Source organism: Dendropsophus ebraccatus, chromosome 1 (assembly GCF_027789765.1).
Source record: "Dendropsophus ebraccatus isolate aDenEbr1 chromosome 1, aDenEbr1.pat, whole genome shotgun sequence".
NCBI lineage: Eukaryota > Metazoa > Chordata > Amphibia > Anura > Hylidae > Dendropsophus > Dendropsophus ebraccatus.
Genome location: NC_091454.1, coordinates 212,690,144 through 212,713,138, shown reverse-complemented (window position 1 = coordinate 212,713,138; position 22,995 = coordinate 212,690,144). Strand labels below are relative to the sequence as shown.

Genomic DNA, 22,995 nt, shown 5'->3' with positions numbered 1-22,995 from the left:
CTACATTATCACCCCAGCAAAAGTTTTAAACGAGCATATAACGACCGCAAAATAATCGTTATCGTTCACGTGTTATGTGTTATCGTTCGCAAAATATAGTCGTTAATTTATCGTTAGCGAGCGTCGTTTAAGCCAATTTATGAACGATAAACGTTTCTGTGGAATAGAGCCGAAAAACATTACAGCTGCAATAAAAGTTCCTGGAAGTCACTACTACAATTTACTTTGACTTTGTCAGTGTTCTCAGCAATGTCTGCAGGGTAGCCCCCAGGGCATTATCCTGCTGACCACTGCCATTAGGGGGGTGGACTTGGTTGTGCAATGGTTAGATAGGTCTTCCAGTACAACATTGCCCATTACACTCCCCTCCACCATCTTGTCTTCTTCCCCTTGGCTCAGTCTCTTCTTCAAATGAGAGACACACTCAGCTGTTCATCAGACCAGGTCATCTTCTATTGTCCATGGGCCAGGTCTGATATATGCTCAATGCCCTGTGTGATCTGACACATCAGGGCCAGCAGGACATTTTTCAGCAGTTTGCTCCACAGTCGCTCAGGCTCAGCTCCACTCCTCACACATGGATAAGTCATGGACATCCATCACCCAGTCATTCAGTCGCGATCTGACTTACACGCACCCATTGTTACTGCTTCCATCAACTTCAAGAACTGATCGATCATTTGGTGCCTGATAAATACCACCAGATAATGAATGTTATAGCTTCTTCGCTATACACATTATGTGTCATGGAGCTGCCACACAAAGCAGCTTTTCCAGTCTGGCAGCTGTAAAATTTAAATAAAAACCTCTGACGCAATATGGAACAAATTGTTAAAATGAATTTAAAGGGCAAGTAAACAATGTCTATTACATGCACTATGCATCTGAATGTAATCTATTGTTCCTATTACACTGGCCAACAGTGAAAATGTTTCTGAAATGAAAATAGCTGGTTTGTAATAATTTAATTTAATAATTTAGCATCCTAAAAACGAATATGTTACTTAAAAGTCATTTTTAGCTCTTGTTTCTGAGATACAGGTCATTTATGATTATGCAGGAATTATCAGGGAAATTTTTAATTCGTGACCTACTTAGGGATGGAAACTTTGACGAGATCCTACAAGGCAATGAGAAGGCGGCATGGCAAGCCTTCGGAGATGTTGTACGTGGCTTCTTGGGAAACAGACAAGTTGATAACTATGTTATATTGTAAATAACCTTCTTACGAAGTATCATAAATTAGGCTGCGTTCACACTACGTATATTTCAGTCAGTATATTTCAGTCAGTATTGTGGTCCTCATTTTGCAACCAAAACCAGGAGTGGATTGAATACACAGAAAGGCTGTGTTCACATAATGTTGTAATTGAGTGGATGGCCGTCATTTAATGGCAAATATTTGCTGGTATTTTAAAACAACGGCTGTTGTATTGAAATAATGGCCGTTATTTACTGTTATATGGCGGCCATCCACTCAATTTTAACATTGTGTGGACAGATCCTTTCTGTTTTCAATCCACTCCTGGTTTTGGTTGCAATATGAGGACCACAATACTGACTGAAATATACGTAGTGTGAACCCAGCCTGAGGTTGCAACATGTCATTGAAAATACACTTTCTTGACTCTCATCTGGATTTCTTCCCGGACAATTGTGGTGCAGTAAGCGATGAGCATGGTGAGCGATTCCACCAAGATATTTTAAAGGAGAAGTCCGGCGAAAATTTTTTTCCCCCACTTCCTCCCTACATAAAAAGTTATATAAGTTCCTAATGTACACTCATGTCAGATTATGGTCCCTTACCAGACTTTCCCCTGGGTCTCCAGCTGCAGGAAGTGGCTTACTTCCTCGTTCTGTGCTGACGTCACGACGAGTGCAGGGTCCCTGCTGCACCTTGGGTCGTGATGTAGGGCTTGCCACGTCACTGTACAGGCGTGCTCTGAGCTCCTGGCACGCCTCCCTGCCTCATGCATATTCATAGAGATGCCTCCTTCCTGTACAGAGACACTGACTACAACCCGTTCTGTACAGCAATCAGAACGGGATGAGGTGGGGGCTGCTGAGGGGGAGAAAGTACGGCAGACTAGAGCAGCCACACTGAGAACACCTCAGTGTGTGCTGTAATCAGATCGGGAGGAGGTGGGGGCTGTGGGAGAGAGCATGAGACTGGAGCAGGCAGGCTGGGAGCTCTGTATGAGCTGTGATCAGGACGGGAGGAGGTGGGGGCTGCAGGGGGGGAGGAGAGGGCATGAGACTGGAGCAGGCAGGCTGGGAGCTCTGTATGAGCTGTGATCAGGACGGGAGGAGGTGGGGGCTGCAGGGGGGGAGGAGAGGGCATGAGACTGGAGCAGGCAGGCTGGGAGCTCTGTATGAGCTGTGATCAGGACGGGAGGAGGTGGGGGCTGTGGGAGAGAGCATGAGATGCTGGAGCAGGCAGGCTGGGAGCTCCGTATGAGCTGTGATCAGGACGGGAGGAGGTGGGGGCTGCAGGGGGGGAGGAGAGGGCATGAGATGCTGGAGCAGGCAGGCTGGGAGCTCAGTGTGTCTGCTCTTACCAGAACGCTGATAATGTGGCTGCAGGAGGGAAAGAACATGACAGGCAGTGCAGGCTCACTGAGAGCTCCATGTGTGCTGTGATCAGGACGGGATGAGGTGGGGGCTGCAGGGGGGACAAAGCATGACAGGCTGTGCAGGTTCACTGAGAAGACAGTGTGAGCAGTGACCAGAAGGGGAAGAGAGGGGGGGCTGTGTATACTATGTGGTGATTTGTCAGTGTAATTTACCATTTTGCAAAGCTGCAGATTAGGTGTGCAGACACTAGCAGTGATGGCACAGAGGATGCAGGTGGCAGGAATACAGGCTAAGCACTGGGAGGGTGGTAACATTCAGGGGGTGGGACAAACAGCAAGGTTTGACTGAGTGGGCTGGACAAGGAGGAGAGGGGCGTATACAGTGGGCGTGACAGAGTAACAGAGCTTGGACAGGAAGTGAGGAGACACCAGCTTATAGTCAGAACGGGCAATGTGGGGGTCCGAGAGTGGCGATTCTGGGCTCAAACTGTTACTATACAAAAGGTGTACATGATCTATTGTTTTTTTGGTGATTGTTTTTTTTTTAACAGACCCCGGAATTCTCCTTTAAATATGGAACGAAGATATCAGGGCAAGTGGAATGCTTCCATGCTTGCAGACTACTGTTGGACATTAATCAGAGATGTACCAGAAGTACACTTCAATAAACAAGCAAAAAGAAAGCGTTCTCGTGAATAGGTCTTGTCTGAACTGTTGTGTTCAATTAATGTATTGTGTTCTTGCTATTTTGTGCTATTTTAAACATTCTCTGTGAAATATTTCAAGTTTGACATGACATTTGTGTACAATTTATACTCTTGTAATGAATGCTTCTCGCTACCTACAGCACATACTTCCATGGCGTGTATCTAAAAAACGAGAGCTAATTAAACGATTCTGTGTGTATATTTGAGTTTCTCGACCCAAAATTAGTAATATTTGCATATTTTCATCAAAGAAACATAAAAAAAGTTGTTTTTTGTTGGCCTGTGTTATCAGCCATTTATTACACACGACAGTTGGACTGTAGTGGTCAATGAGACAAGTCTAGAAATAGTCCTGCCCCCATGACCACTACTTTATATTAATTTTCCCCATTGTGGGACCCCACAGAATCATCATGTTGGTATATAATACGTGGTGTCTTACTTGCACCTGAGATAATAGTGATCAGGTATGTTGGAACCAGACAGGGCCGACCTTTCTTCCCTCCAGATATCCGCTGTCAGGGGGGATTCAGGAAATCCTCATACACGTCAGACATCCAGTTAAAACAGGGATGGGGAACCTTTGGCCCTCCAATTCCGACATTAGCTGTCTCCAGCCACACTGCCGCACACTTTGCCTGGCTAGATCTCGGGATTCGATTGATCAGTAACTTTTGACATGTCTGGGGACACGTTAAAAGTTACTTGCAATAACAGTAATGCTTTAAGGGGGTTATCCAGGAATAGAAAAAAACAAAAACAGAATTCCACAAAAACAGCCCCCCCCCCCCCTTTCCTCAGGTTGTATGTGGTATTACACGTCAGCTCCATTCACTAATAAAGGCGGGCTGCAAAACCCACACCCAAACTGAGGACAAGGGTGGTGCTGCCTTAAAGAAAGTGGTCATGTTTTTCTAAGTCTGGACAACCCCTTTAAAGGGGTATTCCACTTTAACATAACTCTTCATATGTTGCTGCCCATGGTGAAACTAACAATTCCTTCCATAGTTGTTATTATCTATTGAATCTCCTTCCCCCAGTTCTCAGCTGCTGCTTTTTGCTGAAAACACTCTGTGTGAGCTTTTCTCTCTGTCTCCCCCTCCTTCTCCCTCCCTTCTGAGATAGCTGATGTAAGCAAGCAGACTGGCTTCATCTGCAACTTTGTATCCTTTGTAATACTATGAGGGTTATTCTGAGGTCATGTTCCTGATAAACTCACTGTTATTAACCCACCCAGCATTACAAAGTTGCAGATTGGGACTTGTTTTACAATTGAGTAGGATACCCCTTTAAGTTTCACCCACATAGGAACAGTATAATACTAATTATATACATTATATATAAATTTCCCACCAAACAATTATTGAGCTGAATAGAACTTGCAGGAACTTCTGCAACCAATCTGCCATTTGTAAATTCGCCGCCAACGTCCAACATCTCGTCCCCTTCATGGTAAAGAAATAACAATCCCTCCAGAATGAAGACGGACGAACTTAATCATTTTATTTAAATTTTGTCCCATAACATAAAAAAAATTAAATAAAAAGGAAATGTATACAGAAAGATACAAGTAAACTGGGCGAGGTATTTCATCTGGTTTTAATTCATAACTGCTTGAAATCCAATGACACTAACACACATACATACAGCTACCACTGCAGGACCCCCTCCCTGTACAAAACCCCCAAAACATAACACATGAGCCACAAAAATAATTTTAGAAAAAAATTCCACGTAATTTTATCAAAGAGAAAAAAAATTGTTCTCAACAAGTATATCATAAAAATATGATTGTGTAAGGATATGAAGGCAAGACAAACAACAACAGCATGGGAAGAGAGACAGCACGGTTCAGAAATAAAAAGTATACACACCAAAGTGCTATGTGCTCTGTGCTACAATGAAAAGTTTCAATGGCAAAGTGTGTGTGCACAATCTATGTCCAGACTACCATCAAGGGTTAATTAGAAAAAGTGTATGAGCAGTAGTCTAGGTATACAATCGCAGTAAAGTGACAATGCAAAAATGTACAGGGGGAATCACTAGATACTGTTAGACATACAACATATGTATTTCTGTAAAAGAGAAAAACAAAGATGGAGGTGGACTAACAGGTATAAGGTCAAGGAGCCCGTGCAGATCTCTCACCCCAAAGACACCCCAACGCACGTTTTGGTCCCTCCCTGTACAGTGCGAGAAGGGGGGAGGGGCGCAGCTTTTATTTGATTTTTGTAGAATACAGTACTAATGAATGGATTGCTACCTGCATGCATCCATGGCTGACACTACAGTGATTCCCATACTGACAGTACTGCCATAATATATATATATATATATATATATTTAAATATAATCAAAAGTCTTATTCCTCTTAACCTATCCTGAGAGGCTTAGTGGTGTGGCCAGATAGGTAAAGCGACTCTGTACCCACAATCTGACCCCCCCCCCCTTCCCAAATTACTTGTACCTTTGGATAGCTGCTTTTAATCCAAGATCTGTCCTGGGGTCCGTTTGGAAGGTGATGCAGTTATTGTCCTAAAAAAATACTTTTAAACTTGCAGCCCCATGCCAAGCGGGAGTATCTGTGCCCTTACTTTGCACAACATTTCTGTCCCTCCTTTCCACCCTCTTCATCATTAGGAATGCAACTGAAACATTTTCTCCATGCTGAACATTGCACAGGTGCTTAACGATCCGGCCCATGTGGCGGGCTGACACAGGTGGGGAATAGGAGGAATCTGCCTGGAGCATTCCTAATGATTAAGAGGGTGGGGAGGACGGCATAGGGGTGGTGCACAGATACTCCCGTTTGGCACAGGCTTCAAGTTTAAGGGTGCCTACACACGTACCGTATCGCAGCGTATTTATTGCTGCAAGTTTCTCACACATAAATCCACAGTGATACTGATTGCTATAAAGTCAATGTATGTGTATTCTCGCTGCGTGTTTGGTGTGATTTTGATGCGTGTTTGGTGCGATTTTTACATGCGAGTTTTGATTTTCACAGGAGAGTTTAACACCAGAAAAAACACAGCTACTTTCGTGTGAGTTTCATGCGAATTTCGTGCGAGTTTTGTGCGATAAATACGCAGCGATGCGGTATGTGTGAAGGCACCCTTAAGGTACAAACCCACTTGTCAGATCCGCAGCAAGTCCTCTCGCTGCGTGACTCGCTGCGGATCCCGGCCCTATTCTTTCAATGGAAGACAAAATCGCAGCAGGGCTGTACATCCGTGCTGCGAGTTTGTCCCCAGCCCGCCCCGTTAACCCCCCCGGCCGCCGGAGCATATACTTTACCTGATCCCAGCTCCGGCTTGCTTCGGCGGTTCCCGGTGTGTTCAGCAAACCGGAGCCGGGATCAGGTAAAGTATATGCTCACTCCAGCCGAGTAAGTACCTGAAGGGTCCAGCAGGGGGCACAGTACACATAGAAGTAGAAGTCTATGCAGAAGTCTATGTAGTGCTATCATTCCTGTCCCCAGCCCCCTCCCATGCAGTAGGTGAACTCTTTAGTTATCATCTATCCCGTTCTGCCTCCCTCCCTCCGTGCTGCCCGCTCATGTGCCTTCCTCCTGCCCCGTGCTGCCTGGTGCCATGCAGTGGGATGAGCGCTCCTTACCTGCCTTCCTCTATCGGTCCCTGCCGCCTCTCTCCCACTGCAGTCAGCGGGAGAGAGGCGGCAGAGACTGATAGAGGAAGGCAGGTAAGGCGCGCTCACCCCACTGCGTGGTGCAGACGGGAGGCACATAAGCGAGCACAAGACAGCATGGGGAAGGAGGCAGATGGGAACGGGATAGATTGTAACTAGAGTTCAACCACTGCATGGGAGGGGGCTGGGGACGGGGATGATTGCACTACAGTTACTTCTGCATAGACTTCTACTTCTATACTTATACATATACTGCGCCCCCTTGCTGGACCCTTCAGGTACATACACCCGGGTTGTGACGTCATGTTTTTATTTAGAGAAATTGAAGCCTGTCTGATCTACTAAATTGAGGGAAATAACACTATATGTGCATTTCCCATAATAATTAGTATACATTAGGAATTTGTTCAACTTTGCTTATCTAATAACATATTAAAAAATGTATTTTGCCCCGAGTTGTCCTTTGCAAACTCGATTTTTCCAAAAACACCACAATAATAACACAAATATTAACACTCATCAAAACTCATAACTTAACAAACAATAACTAACATAACTATACTCTATACCAGGGGTACTCAAGAACCTTTAGTGAAGGTCCACTTACCGGGGTCTTTTGTCAGGTAAAGGTCCGAGCTGAACATTAGTAGGAAACGTGTTTTGTTACTTTTCATAAACGTTGTTCAACTATTTACATACAGAATTAGTGGGAAAACTGGCATTTTCTCTCTCTCACCAGCCCTTTCAAATTAGGTACAAAGGGGTGACTGCCCTTGTAGTATATAGCCCCCTGTTGCTCCCTCCTGAAGTATATAGCCCCCCTGTGCGCTCCCCCTATAGTATATAGCCCCCTGTGTGCTCCCCCTGTAGTATATAGCCCCCCTGTGCGCTCTCCCCCTCTCACATAGCCCCCCTGTAGTATATAGCCCCCCTGTGCGCTCTACCCCTCCCATATAATCCCCCTGTAGTATATAACCCCCCTGTGTGCTCTCCCCCTCCCATATAGCCCCCCTGTAGTATACAGCCCCCCTGTGTGCTCTCCCCCTCCCATATAGCCCCCCTGTATTATATAGCCCCCCTGTGTGCTCTCCCCTGTAGTATAGAGCCCCATGTGTGCTCTCCCCCTGTAGTATAGAGCCCCATGTGTGCTCTCCCCCTCCCATATAGCCCCCCTGTAGTATACAGCCCCCCTGTGTGCTCTCCCCCTCCCATATAGCCCCCTGTATTATATAGCCCCCCTGTGTGCTCTCCCCTGTAGTATACAGCCCCATGTGTGCTCTCCCCCTGTAGTATATAGCCCCCTGTGTGCTCTCCCCCTCCCAAATAGCCCCCTTGTAGTATAAAGCCCCTGTGTGCTCTCCCCCTCCCATATAGCCCCCTGTGTGCTCTCCCCTGTAGTATATAGCTTTCCTGTGCGCTCTCTCCCAGTAGTATATAGCCCCCCGTGTGCTCTCCCCCTGTAGTATATAGCCCCCCTGTGCTCTCCCCCTCCCATATAGCCCCCCTGTGTGCTCTCCCCCTGTAGTATACAGCCTCCCTGGGGGCCCTGAGCTAGTCCCGTATCCCATGCCCCCAGTACATGATAACAGACGTCCATGAACCAGCCCAGGATTTTCTGTATATACTAAAGTCCCCAAGAAACCCCCTCCCCCTGCATAACCCACCATCCAACCTAAAAATAAACCCCAACCCCAGGTGGAGAACCAACTGTAAAAGAACACTAATACTATGCAAACCAAATGTGTACAAATAAACACACACTAATATATACAAAACAATATAACAAACATTCACAGCAAACCATAGTGAGGCTTCTCAGCCACAGTTACAGCCCGAAAACCCAAGTTCAGCGTCTGCAAACCCTAGATTCCAGCATATCTACAGCACAAAACAAAAGACTAATGTGCCAGCATCATTCCACCACCAGGATAAGGGCCCTATTCCACAGTAACGATAATCGGCCAGATTGGCCCGATTCGGCCAATTATTGTTCGGTGAAATAGAGAGAACGATCAGCCGATGATCGTGTCATCGGCTGATCGTTCATTTAGGGCCAGACCTAAAATCATCGTTCCCCCACCGCGCATCGCTACGGTTGAATAGCGGTGCGCGGCGGGTGACCAACGATTTGGCAGCAGCAGCATACATTACCTGTCAGGGCTTCTCCGCACTGTTTTCATCCCAGGGTCCCGCGCTCTCTATTTTCTGAATGGCCGGTCAGCTGACGGAGCGCTCAGCCAATCACAGGCCGGGACCTGTGATTGGCTGAGTGTGGCCTGTCAGCTGACCAGCCATTCAGAAGATAGAGCGCGCGGGACCCTGGGATGAAGACAGCGCGGAGAAGACCTGCAGGTAATGTATTACTGCTGCTGCAAGGACATTGGTAACAATGTCCTTGCAGCCCTCGCTCAACGATCATCGGGCTGTGGAATAGGCCCAGTAAACGAGCGGCGATCTAGCAGATCGCCGCTCGTTTACATCGTTAATCGGGCCCTCCTTGGCCCGTGGAATAGGACCCTAAGAGACACAGGCTAAGGCACTTTAAAGGTAGAGCCCCTCCAAAGACAACATAAGACAAAAAAGAGAGAGAAAGCGGCTAGACTAACCAGGAGTAATGCACACTCAATGTGTTAAATAATGAAAAATAGTTTATTCGCAACCAACAAACAGCAGATGTATTAAAACCAGTGATGAATAGGAAAAATCCTGCCCTTAGATTAAAAGCAGCTATCCGACAGTACAATTCGTTTGGGTGGGCAGAATGTGGGGACAGCATAATTTAACTTCATCCTTCAAAGTTTTACTCTTTCCAGCTACATTAAGGGCCCTATTCCACCGGATGATTATTGTTTGCATAATCGTTAACAAACGACCGCTATTGCAAAAGACCTGAAAACGTTCACTCATTTCCATGGAAAGATATTCGTTACTTATGATCGTAATTGCGATTGTTTTTCTTCGCTATTTATTCGCTATTGCATTCGCATCTATTGCGAACGACTGAACGATGACTTATTCAATGCGAACGATTTGTGAACGAGCAACGATAAAAATAGGTCCAGGTCTTATAAAGCGATCAACGATTTCTCGTTCGGTCGTTAATCGTTAACTGCATTTCAACCGAACGATTATCGTTTAGATTCGAACGATTTAACGATAATCTGAACGATAATCGTCCGGTGGAATAGGGCCCTTACCCTTCTGAAGGGCAGGGTACAATCATTCACCAGAAAAGACAAAAGCAAAGGATTTTGAATTACTGTTGGAAAGATGTGCTATGGGTACCACTGCAAATTCACACATCTGTGTTCTTATCATTGAACCTGTCTGATTACCTGTTTATGCTTATAAACACTGACAACATGTATGCCTGCTTCTTTATGTATTGACTGTGACAATTTTTTAATCTCAGTCAATAGAATAAAACTGATCCTCCCAGCCTCACATAGGGGACACAATGCAAACTTCCAAAACTTATTAAACCACCCAGCTGTATTCAACAAACTAAGTACAAACAATAATTTCTTGAGACAGCAACTAATAACGCTACTTCCATAGTGACCTATTACATGTGTTATATCCACTAACCATACGGAGTCACACATCACACACTGCTGTTCACATTACTTGTTTCCCACTGGGCTATGGTACCATCTAGAATAATAGAATAGCAGTTATATTCCCTTCCCTTCATATGAAATATTGGACCTTTATAAAATTATATGCCCATCTCCAACTGGGGTTATGTATTTTATCACCCAAACAACCTATTGAGTCTACAATCTCTATTATGTAGTGCCTTCTGGAAACTAAATTTCGCCTCTGATCCTATTACCACTCTACAAGGGGCAATAACCTCCTCTATTATAGGCACTGTAACACCAATGTTCACCCTCTGAGTCTCTTCCTACGGTGTCACATAGACTGTGCAGCTATCAGAGAATATATACACATCTGACGATCTGATAAATTATTATTGTTACAATAACTTAATGATGGTTTATAAACTTACTGTCCCCAAGAACATATTGGGGGAGATTTATCAAAGGGTGTAAAATTTAGACTGGTGCAAACTGCCCACAGCAACCAATCACAGCTCCTCTTTCCTTTCAGCACTGCCTAAAGCTGAGCTGTGATTGGTTGCTGTGGGTAGTTTGCACCAGTCTAAATTTTACACCCTTTGATAAATCTCCCCCATTATGTCCATTTTATTATTTAGCACAATGAGACTGTAGTTGTAGACACTGAAGATTCGTGAAGAGTCACGTAGCAGTTCCTTTAGAGATACACTTGCAGATCGGTGCCTTCTAGCTTTATCCATGTTGGAGTTGTTAAATACTTCTGGAGATGACCAGCATATCTGGAAACTCTTTTTACATGCTTCTTATCACATAATCACCAGAATTGATAAAAGGGTGATGGACTCTATGGGGGACATTTATTAAGTCCGGCATTTTTACACCGGACTTATAAATGTCCCCGCATCTCCGGCGCTACGGGGATTTATGTAGAGGCGGTCTGCCTCTACATAAATCCTGTGCGCGTCGGGAGCACAGCCGAAAACCTACGCCAGCTGAGGGCTGGAGTAGGTTTTCGGCGTATCTTTTGGCGGAACGCATAGTGAATCGCGCGGACTCTGAGTCCGCGCCCTCTGTTCCGCCCCCTTCTCACCCCCTCCTCGCCCCCGTGGCGTACTCGGCGGAAAGTGCCGATTTGTGAATATTTTATTCGCAAAACGGCCATTTGCGAATAAAAAAATACGCAAATCGGCACTTTCCGCCGAACATCATCCGTACGCCGGATGATACTTGTCGCCCTATGTCTGTCATCCATCCCTGTTGTTGTCTAAAAATTTAAAAATGCAATAAAAATTTCTTAATACAAAAAAGAATTGATAGAAGGGTACCAGCTACAGAGTCCAGATCTCAGGGACATCTTATCAGCAGATCACCTTAGACAGCTGTTCCTTGGCCATATTATTTTCTGTAGCTTAACTCCTTAAAGACCCAGCCAATTTTTGTTTTTTCCTCCTCGTGTTTAAAAGGCCATAGCACTTGTATTTTTCCCCCAAAGATCCACATGAGCCCTTATTGTTTGCGCCTCTAATTTTACTTTGAAATGGCAGACTTAATTTTTGCATAAAATACGCTGCAAAAAAAAAATTACATGCGCGGTGAAATTGAAAAAACAAAACAAAACATTTCTGTTTTAATTTGGGGGGAGGGGAGATGTGTTTACACCGTTCATTCTATGGTAAAATTAACATGTTTTATATGTTCCTCAAGTCGGTTCGATTACAACAATATGCAACTTGCATAACTTTTATATTATTTGACAGCTTTAAAAAAAATAAAACCTTTTAAAGAGAATAAATGTTCCTTAAAATTGGTCTATTCCCATGCTTATAACGCTTTTATTTGTTGGTCTATGGGGCCATGATCTGTACTTTCTATCGGTACCTTACTTGCATATATGCGACTTTTTCTTTATGCGACTTTTTGCACCATGATCTGTACTTTCTATCGGTATCTTACATGCGTATATGCAACTTTTTGGCCGCTTTTTATTAATTATTATTATCCATTAGAATTTTTAGAATTTTTTTCTGGATTTAATGCAAACAAAAATGTGCAATTTTGCACTTTGGCGGGTTTTTGTGCTTACGCTGTTTACCATGCAAGATCAGGAATGTGATAATTTAATATTTTAGGTGATTAAGCATGCGGCGATACCAAATATGTTTATTTATTTTAATTAATTTACAAAAATCACCTGGTAGGGGGGATCCAGGCACTAGAACCCAGGGAAAGGCCTATGGAGGACAGCTGCATTTAACTGTCCTAATAGCCACAGTCCCGGGCTGCAGATAGCAGTCAGGATTGCAGCAATTCAGAGCAGGATGGCGGTGCAGCCCCCTCTGAACTCCCCTAGCGGTGTGATGACAAATATACGTCATCCATCGTTAGGGGTTAAAAGAGATCAAAACAGACCCGCACATACTCATACTGACCCACTAGTGTAGTTGAATGAAGTCCATTTGTAGTCTTTGGAATGGGTAAGATACTTATGGGCCATTAGACAGGTACCATTACTGTTTTATATAAGCTATTACAGGCAAAGATGATACAAGCATGTGCACACTTCATATTAGCATTGTTAAATCCTGGGGCCACCAATGTAATGTAATGATACTATACTATACATTCATGTGCTGAGTGTGTGAAGTCTGACACCTCAAAATTACATGCAAAGTATCAAAAAAGCTTTATTACACAACCAAAACATATAGGATATTAAAAACACTTAAAAACAGGAAAAGAATACATACACCCAACCATGTAAGGTCTTGTGTACCCTAAAAAAAACAAATCTTTGTATTAGCAATGGTTCCTATGACATTAGCTTCCTTGATTACATTAGCTTCATTGACTCCAAGTTTGATATGGTTATGGTGTCGGCCACTTTATAGTAAGATTGCTCTTTGCCCTTTGTTTCCTTTCCCAGTAATGTCACACTGACTATGTTCAGGAGAGACAAAGGGGCTGTCACTCTCCCTTCCATGACACATCTTTCTCCTCCCACCAACCCCCCTAATCTGGGTAAAATGTATTGAGCTCTCCTGTCCAGTCACTCATTGACCATTGAAGTGTTGACTGACCATTTTAGGGCCCCATTACACCAACAGATTATCTGACAGATTCTTTTTTTTAAGCCAAAGCCAAGAATGGATCTGAGAAGAGGAGAAATCTCAATCTTTCTGTAATACCCTGTTCTCTGTTTATAGTCCATTCCTGGCTTTGGCTCAAAAAATCTGTCAAATAATCTGTTGGTGTAATAGGGCAATGTAATAGGGCTGCTGATAAAGAACAGACAGACATAAAACAATACGCAACAACAAAGACAAGACACCCAAGGGTCCACCACTTCAGAAATGTACACACAAAAATAAAATATATAGAGTTCTTTAAAAAAAAAAAAAAATAATAATCACAATGCACATTATTATAATCAAAGTGTAGGTTACCAAACCAAATGTTCTCGCTTATTCCTAAGAAATCAGCAGATACTTAATGACATATCCCCCATGTTAAGGATTTCTTGACGTCATATAGCTGTAATGGAAAAAAAACTAAATTGATCACTGACAAAAATTATTATATTTTTTTTTAAACCAAATAAAGTGAATACATCTAATACCACCAATTAGAAAAATATCAAAATACAAGAAGCTTCAGTCATTTACACAAACAAAACCATCACCACCAACAAAGACCAACACAACTTTCCCAAGTGTACAACAGGAAACCAACACATTCAATTTGTTCTGTATTGAGCATCTGGTGCCAAAAGCCCACAGCAGCAGAAACACACATCCCTCTCATCCACCGATCACTATCACTGAAACAGTCCCTCTATGCATTCTGCAAACTTTCACTAAGAACAAAAACTCTCACACATACTAATGGTGTGTTTAGACAGAGGGATCTGACAGATTTTTTTTAAGCCAAAGCCAGGAACAGGCTATAAACGGAACAGGTCATAAAGAAAGACATAAAGGAAAGACTGAAATTTCTCCTCTTCTCAAATCCATTCTTGGCTGTAGCTTCAAAGATCTGTCAGTTAAATCTGTCTGTGTAAACACACCAATACACATATCTATGCCACAAACTTCTTTTCACGTCATTTTATTTACTTCCAATATCTATTACCATTACTAAACTTCTTCCACAGTTCCATTTCAAACATCTTTCTTTCGGCATGTTTGCTTCTTTTTTTCTTCTTTTTTTTTAAAGCCTTTTAACAGCCCTCTTCCCAGCTTCATTTCTACTATCTCTGCAGCTTTCCTACCCCACCCTTCACCAAGGATGGGTTGTCCACCCCTGTGAGATTTCTCTGATCCGTGCTATCCAAGTAGGTGGGGTGATTAGCCTCCCTAAACTCAAAGCCCACCATTATCTCAGCCTCTAGGCGCAACTGTGGGAATCACTCTCTACTGACAGTTGTCCTCAACTGTGGCAGCTTTTCAACAACTTAAATATGCCAAGCAACATACCAAAGTCCTTCTTCAAACTTACCATTTCCAATTTTCCTCATTACCTTACAATTTACCCCTTATAGGTATCATTTAAAACAAAAACAAAAAAAAGTATCATTCATACCCAAAACATTCAATCATACACAATAAGCAGACTCCAAATACATACAGAGCATCACAGACAAGAGTGTATTTTGATCCCAAAGAGTTACAGAGAGACAATACCTGGGACAATGATATGGACAAGCAGGAAGGCACAGTAACATAGCAAAGATCATCTTACCTGCCGCAGGGCTTTAGGTGCAGTTCCCAGTTGTCCAATATCAGGGTTCCTCATCGATTGTCCCTATGAACAACTATTGGGATCCCGGACGAGCCCCCAGAAACTGTTGTGGTAATATTTTTTTTTATGATCCCACAACCCCAGGATTTCACCACATTGTCTATGAGCTTTCCCATTCTTGAATACCCTTCTTGAGAGTAAGGGTTAATTCGGCCAGAAAGACAGACACATCACTACTTTTAGCATGTGAAGGTCTTCTCCCCCCCCCCCCCCCCCCCCCGTGACCTCCCAAAATCTATTTACAGGCATTTACAGGCATGAGCTCTGGAATGGGCCTTTACATTTCAAATTACAACTCATCCATTAGGGTTCAGCCTTAAGGATATTGCTTCCAATCAGAACTGCCCAATATATATATGATTTATGCATACATTAACATAGCTAATATGAGGACACAAGTATAAGTAATATGATGGAAACAAAGAAACTGTAAAATACGAGAGAAAACAAAGATAGAGCCCTGTGCAAAGATAAGCAACCCCCCCATATGGGATTGAGACCATCTGGTACACATTAGCTGTTGTACAAAGAAATAGAAGTTATGCTTAACTACACTAATATATATGACACATACATTTTTATAAATTACCATATCATCTGTAATAGGTTATATTATGCAAAATAGCCCCTTTCTGTACTCGAAAAGCTGTTTCCCCCCCAATACTTCTTATCTGTTCATTATCAACAAAGTGGAGATGAGTTCTGTTGTGTCCATTATAACCTATGGAGGGGAGAGGGATGAGTGAGCAGGAAGAGAACATACAAGAAGAAGTTGTACAGTTTGGAGACTGGGTACATAAAACGCTGGATTCACAGGTCAGAAAGGTCAATGCTTATCTGGGAGCTTCGTGGAAGAAGATTGCAGGATGTAGTGTTTAGCAGCGCTGACTTTTCTACTTTCAGTGCTCAATCATCCCCCTCGACCCCTCCCCTTTCCATAGAGCATAATAGATACTTCTGAAATAAGGGGGGGAGGTAGGAAAACAGCTTTTTGAGTAGAGAAGGAAAGTTTGCTTAATAAAACATATTACAGAGTTTCTTAAAATTGCTTGTACTATTGATAATTATTGTTTTCTGAAAAATTACATTTAAAGGAGAAGACCGGCAAAAATCTTTATTAAAGTATTGTATCGCCCCCCCCCCCCCCCCAAAAAAAAAAAGAAAAGATAAGTTATATACACCAATATACACTTATTTTGGGAAATGCACATGAAGTGCTTTTATTCCCTGCACTTTTTCCCCGAACCTCTCCTTTAAATGACAGTTACGCTTTAAGGCTGCGTTCACACTACGTATATTTCAGTCAGTATATGTATATTTCAGTCAGTATTGCAACCAAAACCAGGAGTGGATTAAAAACACAGAAAGGATCTGTTCACACAATGTTGAAATTGAGTGGATGGCCGCCATTTAATGGCAAATATTTGCTGTTATTTTAGAACAACGGCTGTTGTATTAAAATAATGGCCGTTATTTACTGTTATATGGCGGCCATCCACTCAATTTCAACATTGTGTGAACAGATCCTTTCTGTGTTTTTAATCCACTCCTGGTTTTGGTTGCAATACTGACTGAAATATACTGACTGAAATATATGTAGTGTGAACGCAGCCTAAAGGGGTATTCCCCCCCAAATTATTTTTGCATTAGTACATTGCCCACCCATAGCTTTCCATCTTTCCAATATCAATTTATTATGGATTCTGCACAGTTTTGCTGTTATCTAGATGCCTTCAAATGCATAGAATCATCAAATCTCAGTCCAACCTGTCTCCACTCCCGGCTCCTGGCCCCCACCCACCAAGTCGGCATCACGTGTTCTCCATCTCTTCAATGGGCTGGGTTAGCGCTTCTCTCTGACAGCAGCCCCCCCCCACTGTGTAACCCCATTCACCCAACCCCCCTGATCTCTCCCCACTGTGTGCCTCCCCCTCGCCCTGGAGCTCACCAGCAATATGTATCACCCCCGCCCGGAGCGTACCCAGAGTCTGTGCCCCCCCCCCCAGCTTACCCGGTGGCCGCCGGCAGCGCTCCAGGCGGAATACCCACAGTCTCCCCACCCCCACCCCGGCTCACCCAGGGTCCATTCAGTGCAGCCTCCCCCAGGTCTCCCGGTGGACGCCTGTTCCCACGGTCTGTAAACCTCCCCCGCAGCTCACCCGCAGCCCATGTGTCGCTCCTGTGTGTGCGGCCCCCCCAGTCCCACCTTCACTGCGAACTCACCTGCAGCCGCCTCACCCCTGGATGCCCACAGTGCTCCTCTGCTGCATAATCACCATCTCCGTTCTGCTACATCGCCATCTTCACTCTGCTACATCACCATCTTCACTCTGCTACATCGCCATCTCCGCTCTGCTACATCGCCATCTCAGCTCTGCTACATCACCATCTCAGCTCTGCTACATCGCCATCTTCACTCTGCTACATCGCCATCTCAGCTCTGCTACATCGCCATCTAAGCTCTGCTACATCGCCATCTCAGCTCTGCTACATCGCCATCTCAGCTCTGCTACATCGCCATCTCAGCTCTGCTACATCGCCATCTCAGCTCTGCTACATCCCCATTGCCATTTCCACTGTGCTACATCACCATCGCCATCTCAGCTCTGCTACATCATCATCGGGCATAAGCATTGCATCATGGAAAATGTAGTTTCCTATTTTGGATATAGACCATCTTTTAGAAAAACGTGTAACTCGGGAACGGCAGCAGCTAGAAAGATAGGAGATGGCTCAAAATACTCAGGGGGACTTGGTGACTAAGACCAGCTAGGTTTGGAGGCATTTCATTTTTTTAGCTCTTGGGAATACCCCCAAGGAGGAACTTAGACTCCACTGCATTATAATTCTGTCCAACGCTACTTTACCAGTGAGAGCAGAGATGAAGGGGCAGAGCGTGCCTGGCCCTTCATTCTAGCAATCGGCGGGGGTATTAGCACCCGGACCCCCACCAATACAAACCCCTGACATATTTGTAGAATATGTCAGAAGTTTGTTTAAATGATAGGTACCCATTAAGATACACAGAACGAATACTGCTCATAAAAAGCTAATATAGCAAGAGGGTTGGTAGGATTCTTTTACACTATAGGAAGAGATGACAATAGCTATAAGGAGACCATATACCTTTTACACAGCTCCTCATGTCTAGTCCCAAGTGTTCTCCGTCAGAACATACACAAGTATACTTGGGGGACTGTGCAGTGATATTGGGGGCTGGCAGGCACATATATTCACATCCTCCATTTTCAAGATCGGAATTGCATCGGTTTTCAGCTAGAAAGGAAATAAATGCAACATTGGTGATGCTTGAATAATAAGGAGTATAGCTAGATAACTGTGTGATCTAGAAATAAGCATTGCATACTAAGGCTTTCCATTGCTGTGACTATGGCCACTTGCACACCACAGTATTTTGCATCAATATTTGCAACACAAATGCAGAGAGGGAAGCTACAGTATAATGGAGATTTTTTTTCATCAGTTTCATGTTGTGCAGCTTTCCTGGTTATATTTTACAAATACTCACAATGCCATATAAAAGTGTTTCTGCTATAAAGACCATTGCATGTCCTACCTGCAGGTTGTGCCCTTATGTGATACAGGACAATGTCTTCTGGTGATACCAGATCCTTGGCCACCTTCTTAATTTGGTCTCCGGTCAGCCTGTTAGCACTGAATATGGCTTCATTGTGCATATCAGTCCAGAAAACCAGGTCCTTCAGAAAGTAAAACAAATGTTATAGAATGTTAAAAGTGGAAAGGCAATACTAAAGCTGGTGTAAGAGGTGTAAGCTCACTCCACATGAGAGGGTACACTTTAGGAAATACTTAGCAGAATTACAGGTTGCATCTAGCAGACTGGTAGTCTTTTAAGTCTTTAATTGGGTTAATTTTATAGGTGAAAAAACCCAGAGAGCTATAACTTACCTCAAAGATAGTGAGGCCGATTGGATGAGATAAGAAATGTTCATCAGCAATGACCATCCTCCTGTTTCCTCCAGTAACGTCAATGCTGGACAGAGTGTTCAATTTGGAGTCCACCCAGTATAGTCTCTGATGGGTCAGGTCTGAAGGTGAATATACAACATGTTGTCAGATGAAGAGAATTCTCAGTAATATTCTTGGTTTATTACGTCTTAGGTTTTATGTGAATTCAAGGACCATCACTGGCAAAACGGACGCTGCATGACAACAACACTAAACATTTTCCCGATTGTATAAAATACTCACCCAGTGTGATTCCATTGGGCCATTCAATGTTACTGTCAACCAGGGTATATCTGGCTGCTCCATTCAGACCACCCCTCTCGATCTTGGCATGAAAGCCCCAGTCAGTCCAGTACATGAACCTGAGAAAGTAAAGAGAAGAGGATTTAATATGAGCCAATGATCACTCTACATTAAGATCTCCAACTTGAGCATCATCAGTTGCAAAACTAAAATGCCTATCATTCTGCAGGTAATTCTGGGAGTTTTTTTTTAAGTCAAAGAATTTTTATTAAGCTTTTTTCATTTATAAAGGACAACAGCAGAGAAGAACAACACACAAGTCCAGTCCCCGCAAAACAACAACAACACAAACAGTACAAAAACTGTATTGGCAATGTCCATTGTAGTATTCAGTATATCCATCTGTATAGAAAAATGCAACTCAATAAAATCTGCCGAATCTCTGGATCATCCGTGACAACCAACAGGATGCGAAGAACATGAAGAACAATCGTGTCCAAACTTTGTACATAAATATAATGAGGGAACCACAGAGGGAATAGCCCTGCCCCTTGTAAGTGACAACAGTGCCAGGCTTGGAGTGTCTAGCCAACGGACCCATATTTTTTCAAACTTTTTCATAGCTTCCCGATTCTCGTAAGCATGTTTATCGTTGGCAATGAGCCAGTTAACCTTAGCAATGAGGGCTGAGATCGTCGGGGGGTCCTGGTCAAGTCAGGATTCGGCAATCAATTTCCTTGCCATGTACAGTATCCGGGCAATAGCTATCAGGGGTAGTTACATTTAAGTCTTCCACATAGCCCAGAACACATACTAAGGGGGATTGTTCTAATAGAATAGAAAATACATACTGAATGGTGGAAGCAACCTCCTGCCAGTATCGTGTCAATTTGGGGCATCGCCAGAACATATGCAGGACCACTCCCTCGTCTTTTCGACATCTAGGACACAGAGCATCAGAGCGGACCCCCACTTTATATAAGAACTCCGGCGTCCTATACACCCGATGCAAAAGATATAACTGGGACAAACGGTGCTGCTCCCCCACAGACAATTGGGATGTCATCTCTAAGACCTCCTTCCACAGATCATCCTTAAGGGGACCCAGATCAGCCTCCCATTTTTCTTTGATGGTCAGCGGGTGTTTTTCCAGGAATTTATCATGCAGATGAATATATAGAATGGAGATCAGGCCAGAGGTGGATGTGAAAGTGCCCACTAAATCAACAGGTGGAATGATAATCCGTTCTCTAGTCAGGGTCTCACCCTCCCCTTCACAAGCATGGCGTAGCTGCAAATATTTATAAAAGTGGGTTCTAGGTATGGGGAACTCTTCCCCCAGTTGCTGGAAACTTTTCAGTTGACCATTGAAATACAATTGTGCCACCCTCCAGAGGCCTAAATCCTGCCATTGTGTAAACACTTCCAGGAAGAAAAGCTCTCCCAACCAGGGGGTATCCCATATAGAAGTGTACGCGGAGGGCCCAGTCAGCCCATACATATCCCTCACCTTCCACCAAACCCTATGGTAAAGCTGTAGCGTTGGCTGTCCCGCAGTAGCGGTAGAGAAGCGTTTGGCCTCCAGCACCTCAAATAGTCTCTCGGTGGCAAAATGGGTTTGCAGCAGTTGGGAGGTGGGATCCGCTATCGTATCTGTTTCCCAACCCCTAAAGTGTTGCAGTTGGGAAGCCAGGAAATAGACCATGGCGTTGGGCACTGCTAAGCCCCCCGAAGTTTTGGCCCTCTGTAGGGTTTCTAGTTTTATGAGAGGGTGTTGGGAACCCCATATCAGGTCTCTGAATAAACTATGCACTTTGTGGAAGAAACACAGAGGGACACATACCGGGGAGTTATGCAACCCATATAACAGTTGGGGCATCCACACCATTTTTAGTAAATTTGTATGTCCCACCACTGATAGTGGGAGCCTACGCCACACTCCTAATTTAGCTTGGAATTTAGTGAGAAGTGGTGTGAGATTCAATCTCTCATACGCTTTAATATCTTTAGTTATAAAGATACCGAGGTATTTAAATTCAGTGACAATATTAAGCGGGAAAGGTAAGGAAGGCACCTGCCCCACGTCAACATCAAGCAGCAGCAGCACCGACTTGTCCCAGCCAATAGATAATCCCGAGAATCTACCAAAGTTATTTATAAGTGAGGCGGCCGTCGTAAGGGAAGCATCAGTGTCATTTAAGTGCAACAATATATCATCCGCGTATAACACGTTTTTTTTCTCCTGAGAGCCCCTACGGAATCCCCGGATGCCTGTATGACCCCGTACTAGAGCCGTCAGTGGCTCAATAACAAGTGCAAAGAGGAGAGGCAACAGAGGGCAACCCTGTCGCGTCCCCCGTCGCAGCTCAAATTGGGGAGAGAGGCCCCCATTAATTTTTAACCTGGCACATGGTGAGGAATATAGTAGTTGGATCCAGGCAATAAAGTGCGGTCCAAATCGCATTTTATCCAACACAGCCCACAGGAAGGGCCATTCGATGCTGTGAAAAGCCTTGACAGCGTTGAGAGAACAGACTGCCCTATTCCCCGGGTTCTCAGAGGGCAACTGAAGATTAACGTATAACAGCCTAATGTTCATGGCAGTGGACCTGGCAGGGATGAACCCCGTTTGATTAGGATGAATAAGAGTATTCATATAGAGGGACAACCTATTAGCAATAGCCTTGGCCAATATCTTAATGTCAGTAGACAACAAAGATATGGGTCTATAGGATCCAGGTAAGGATGCATCCCTGCCAGGTTTTGGTAGGACAACGATCACCTCCTTCCTCATCGTAGCAGGTAAAGAACCCGACTCCACAGAAGCCTGCCAAACCTCCAGTAGTTTAGGTAGTAGTACATCCCCAACCTTTTTAAATAATTCGCCTGGCAGCCCATCGAGTCCTGGCGCCCTATTATTGGTGATGGAGGAGGCCGCCGCCTCCAGTTCCTCCAGTGTTAGCGGAACGTCCAGGGACTCTCGTGCATCATCAGTCAGGGAGGTGAGAGTAACAGAGGACAGAAAGTCTCTAATGTGGTTGGGGGTGGCCTCTAACTTGGAGCTATATAAATCTGTGTAGTAGGAGTAAAAAATGTCTATGATGTCAGGTGTGGAAGTTACCAGGGCACCATGCGCATTCTTAATATGCGTGAGGAAGGAAGGGCCCCCCCTGGGAGCCAGTAATGACAGACAGTAAATGCCCAGTATGTTCCCCCTCCACGAAAAACACATGTTTAGCAAAATTTATCTTGTGGGCTGCCGATTCCAAATCGAAGTCTGTAAGTGCCTTTTGAGCCTCCCTAAGGGCCCTATTCCACCGGACGATTATCGTTCAGATTACCGTTAAATCGTTCTAATCTAAACGATAATCGTTCGGTTGAAATGCAGTTAACGATTAACGACCGAACGAGAAATCGTTGATCGCTTTATAAGAGCCAGCATTATGAGTAAAAAAT

The 22,995-nt window shown here is 44.0% G+C and overlaps 1 protein-coding gene and 1 long non-coding RNA gene across 8 annotated transcripts in view; one reads left to right on the top strand and one right to left on the bottom strand.

Moving 5' to 3' along the window:
• Positions 1 to 22,995, top strand: part of LOC138768879 (uncharacterized) — a 152,064-nt gene that overhangs the window by 49,226 nt on the left and 79,843 nt on the right. The window lies entirely within an intron of this gene.
• LOC138768844 (low-density lipoprotein receptor 1-like) overlaps positions 1 to 22,995 on the bottom strand; it is a 54,040-nt gene that overhangs the window by 14,101 nt on the left and 16,944 nt on the right. For 2 of the 3 annotated variants that reach the window (XM_069946810.1, XM_069946817.1), the window contains exons 7-10: positions 19,540 to 19,658; positions 19,237 to 19,376; positions 18,884 to 19,025; positions 18,433 to 18,582 (exon numbers count right to left, since the gene is read on the bottom strand). In XM_069946810.1, coding sequence (XP_069802911.1) covers positions 18,433 to 18,582; positions 18,884 to 19,025; positions 19,237 to 19,376; positions 19,540 to 19,658 — 551 coding nt within the window. Of the gene's footprint in view, positions 1 to 13,175; positions 14,041 to 18,432; positions 18,583 to 18,883; positions 19,026 to 19,236; positions 19,377 to 19,539; positions 19,659 to 22,995 lie in introns of those variants that run through there. The other variant, XM_069946823.1, reaches the window with a different exon arrangement.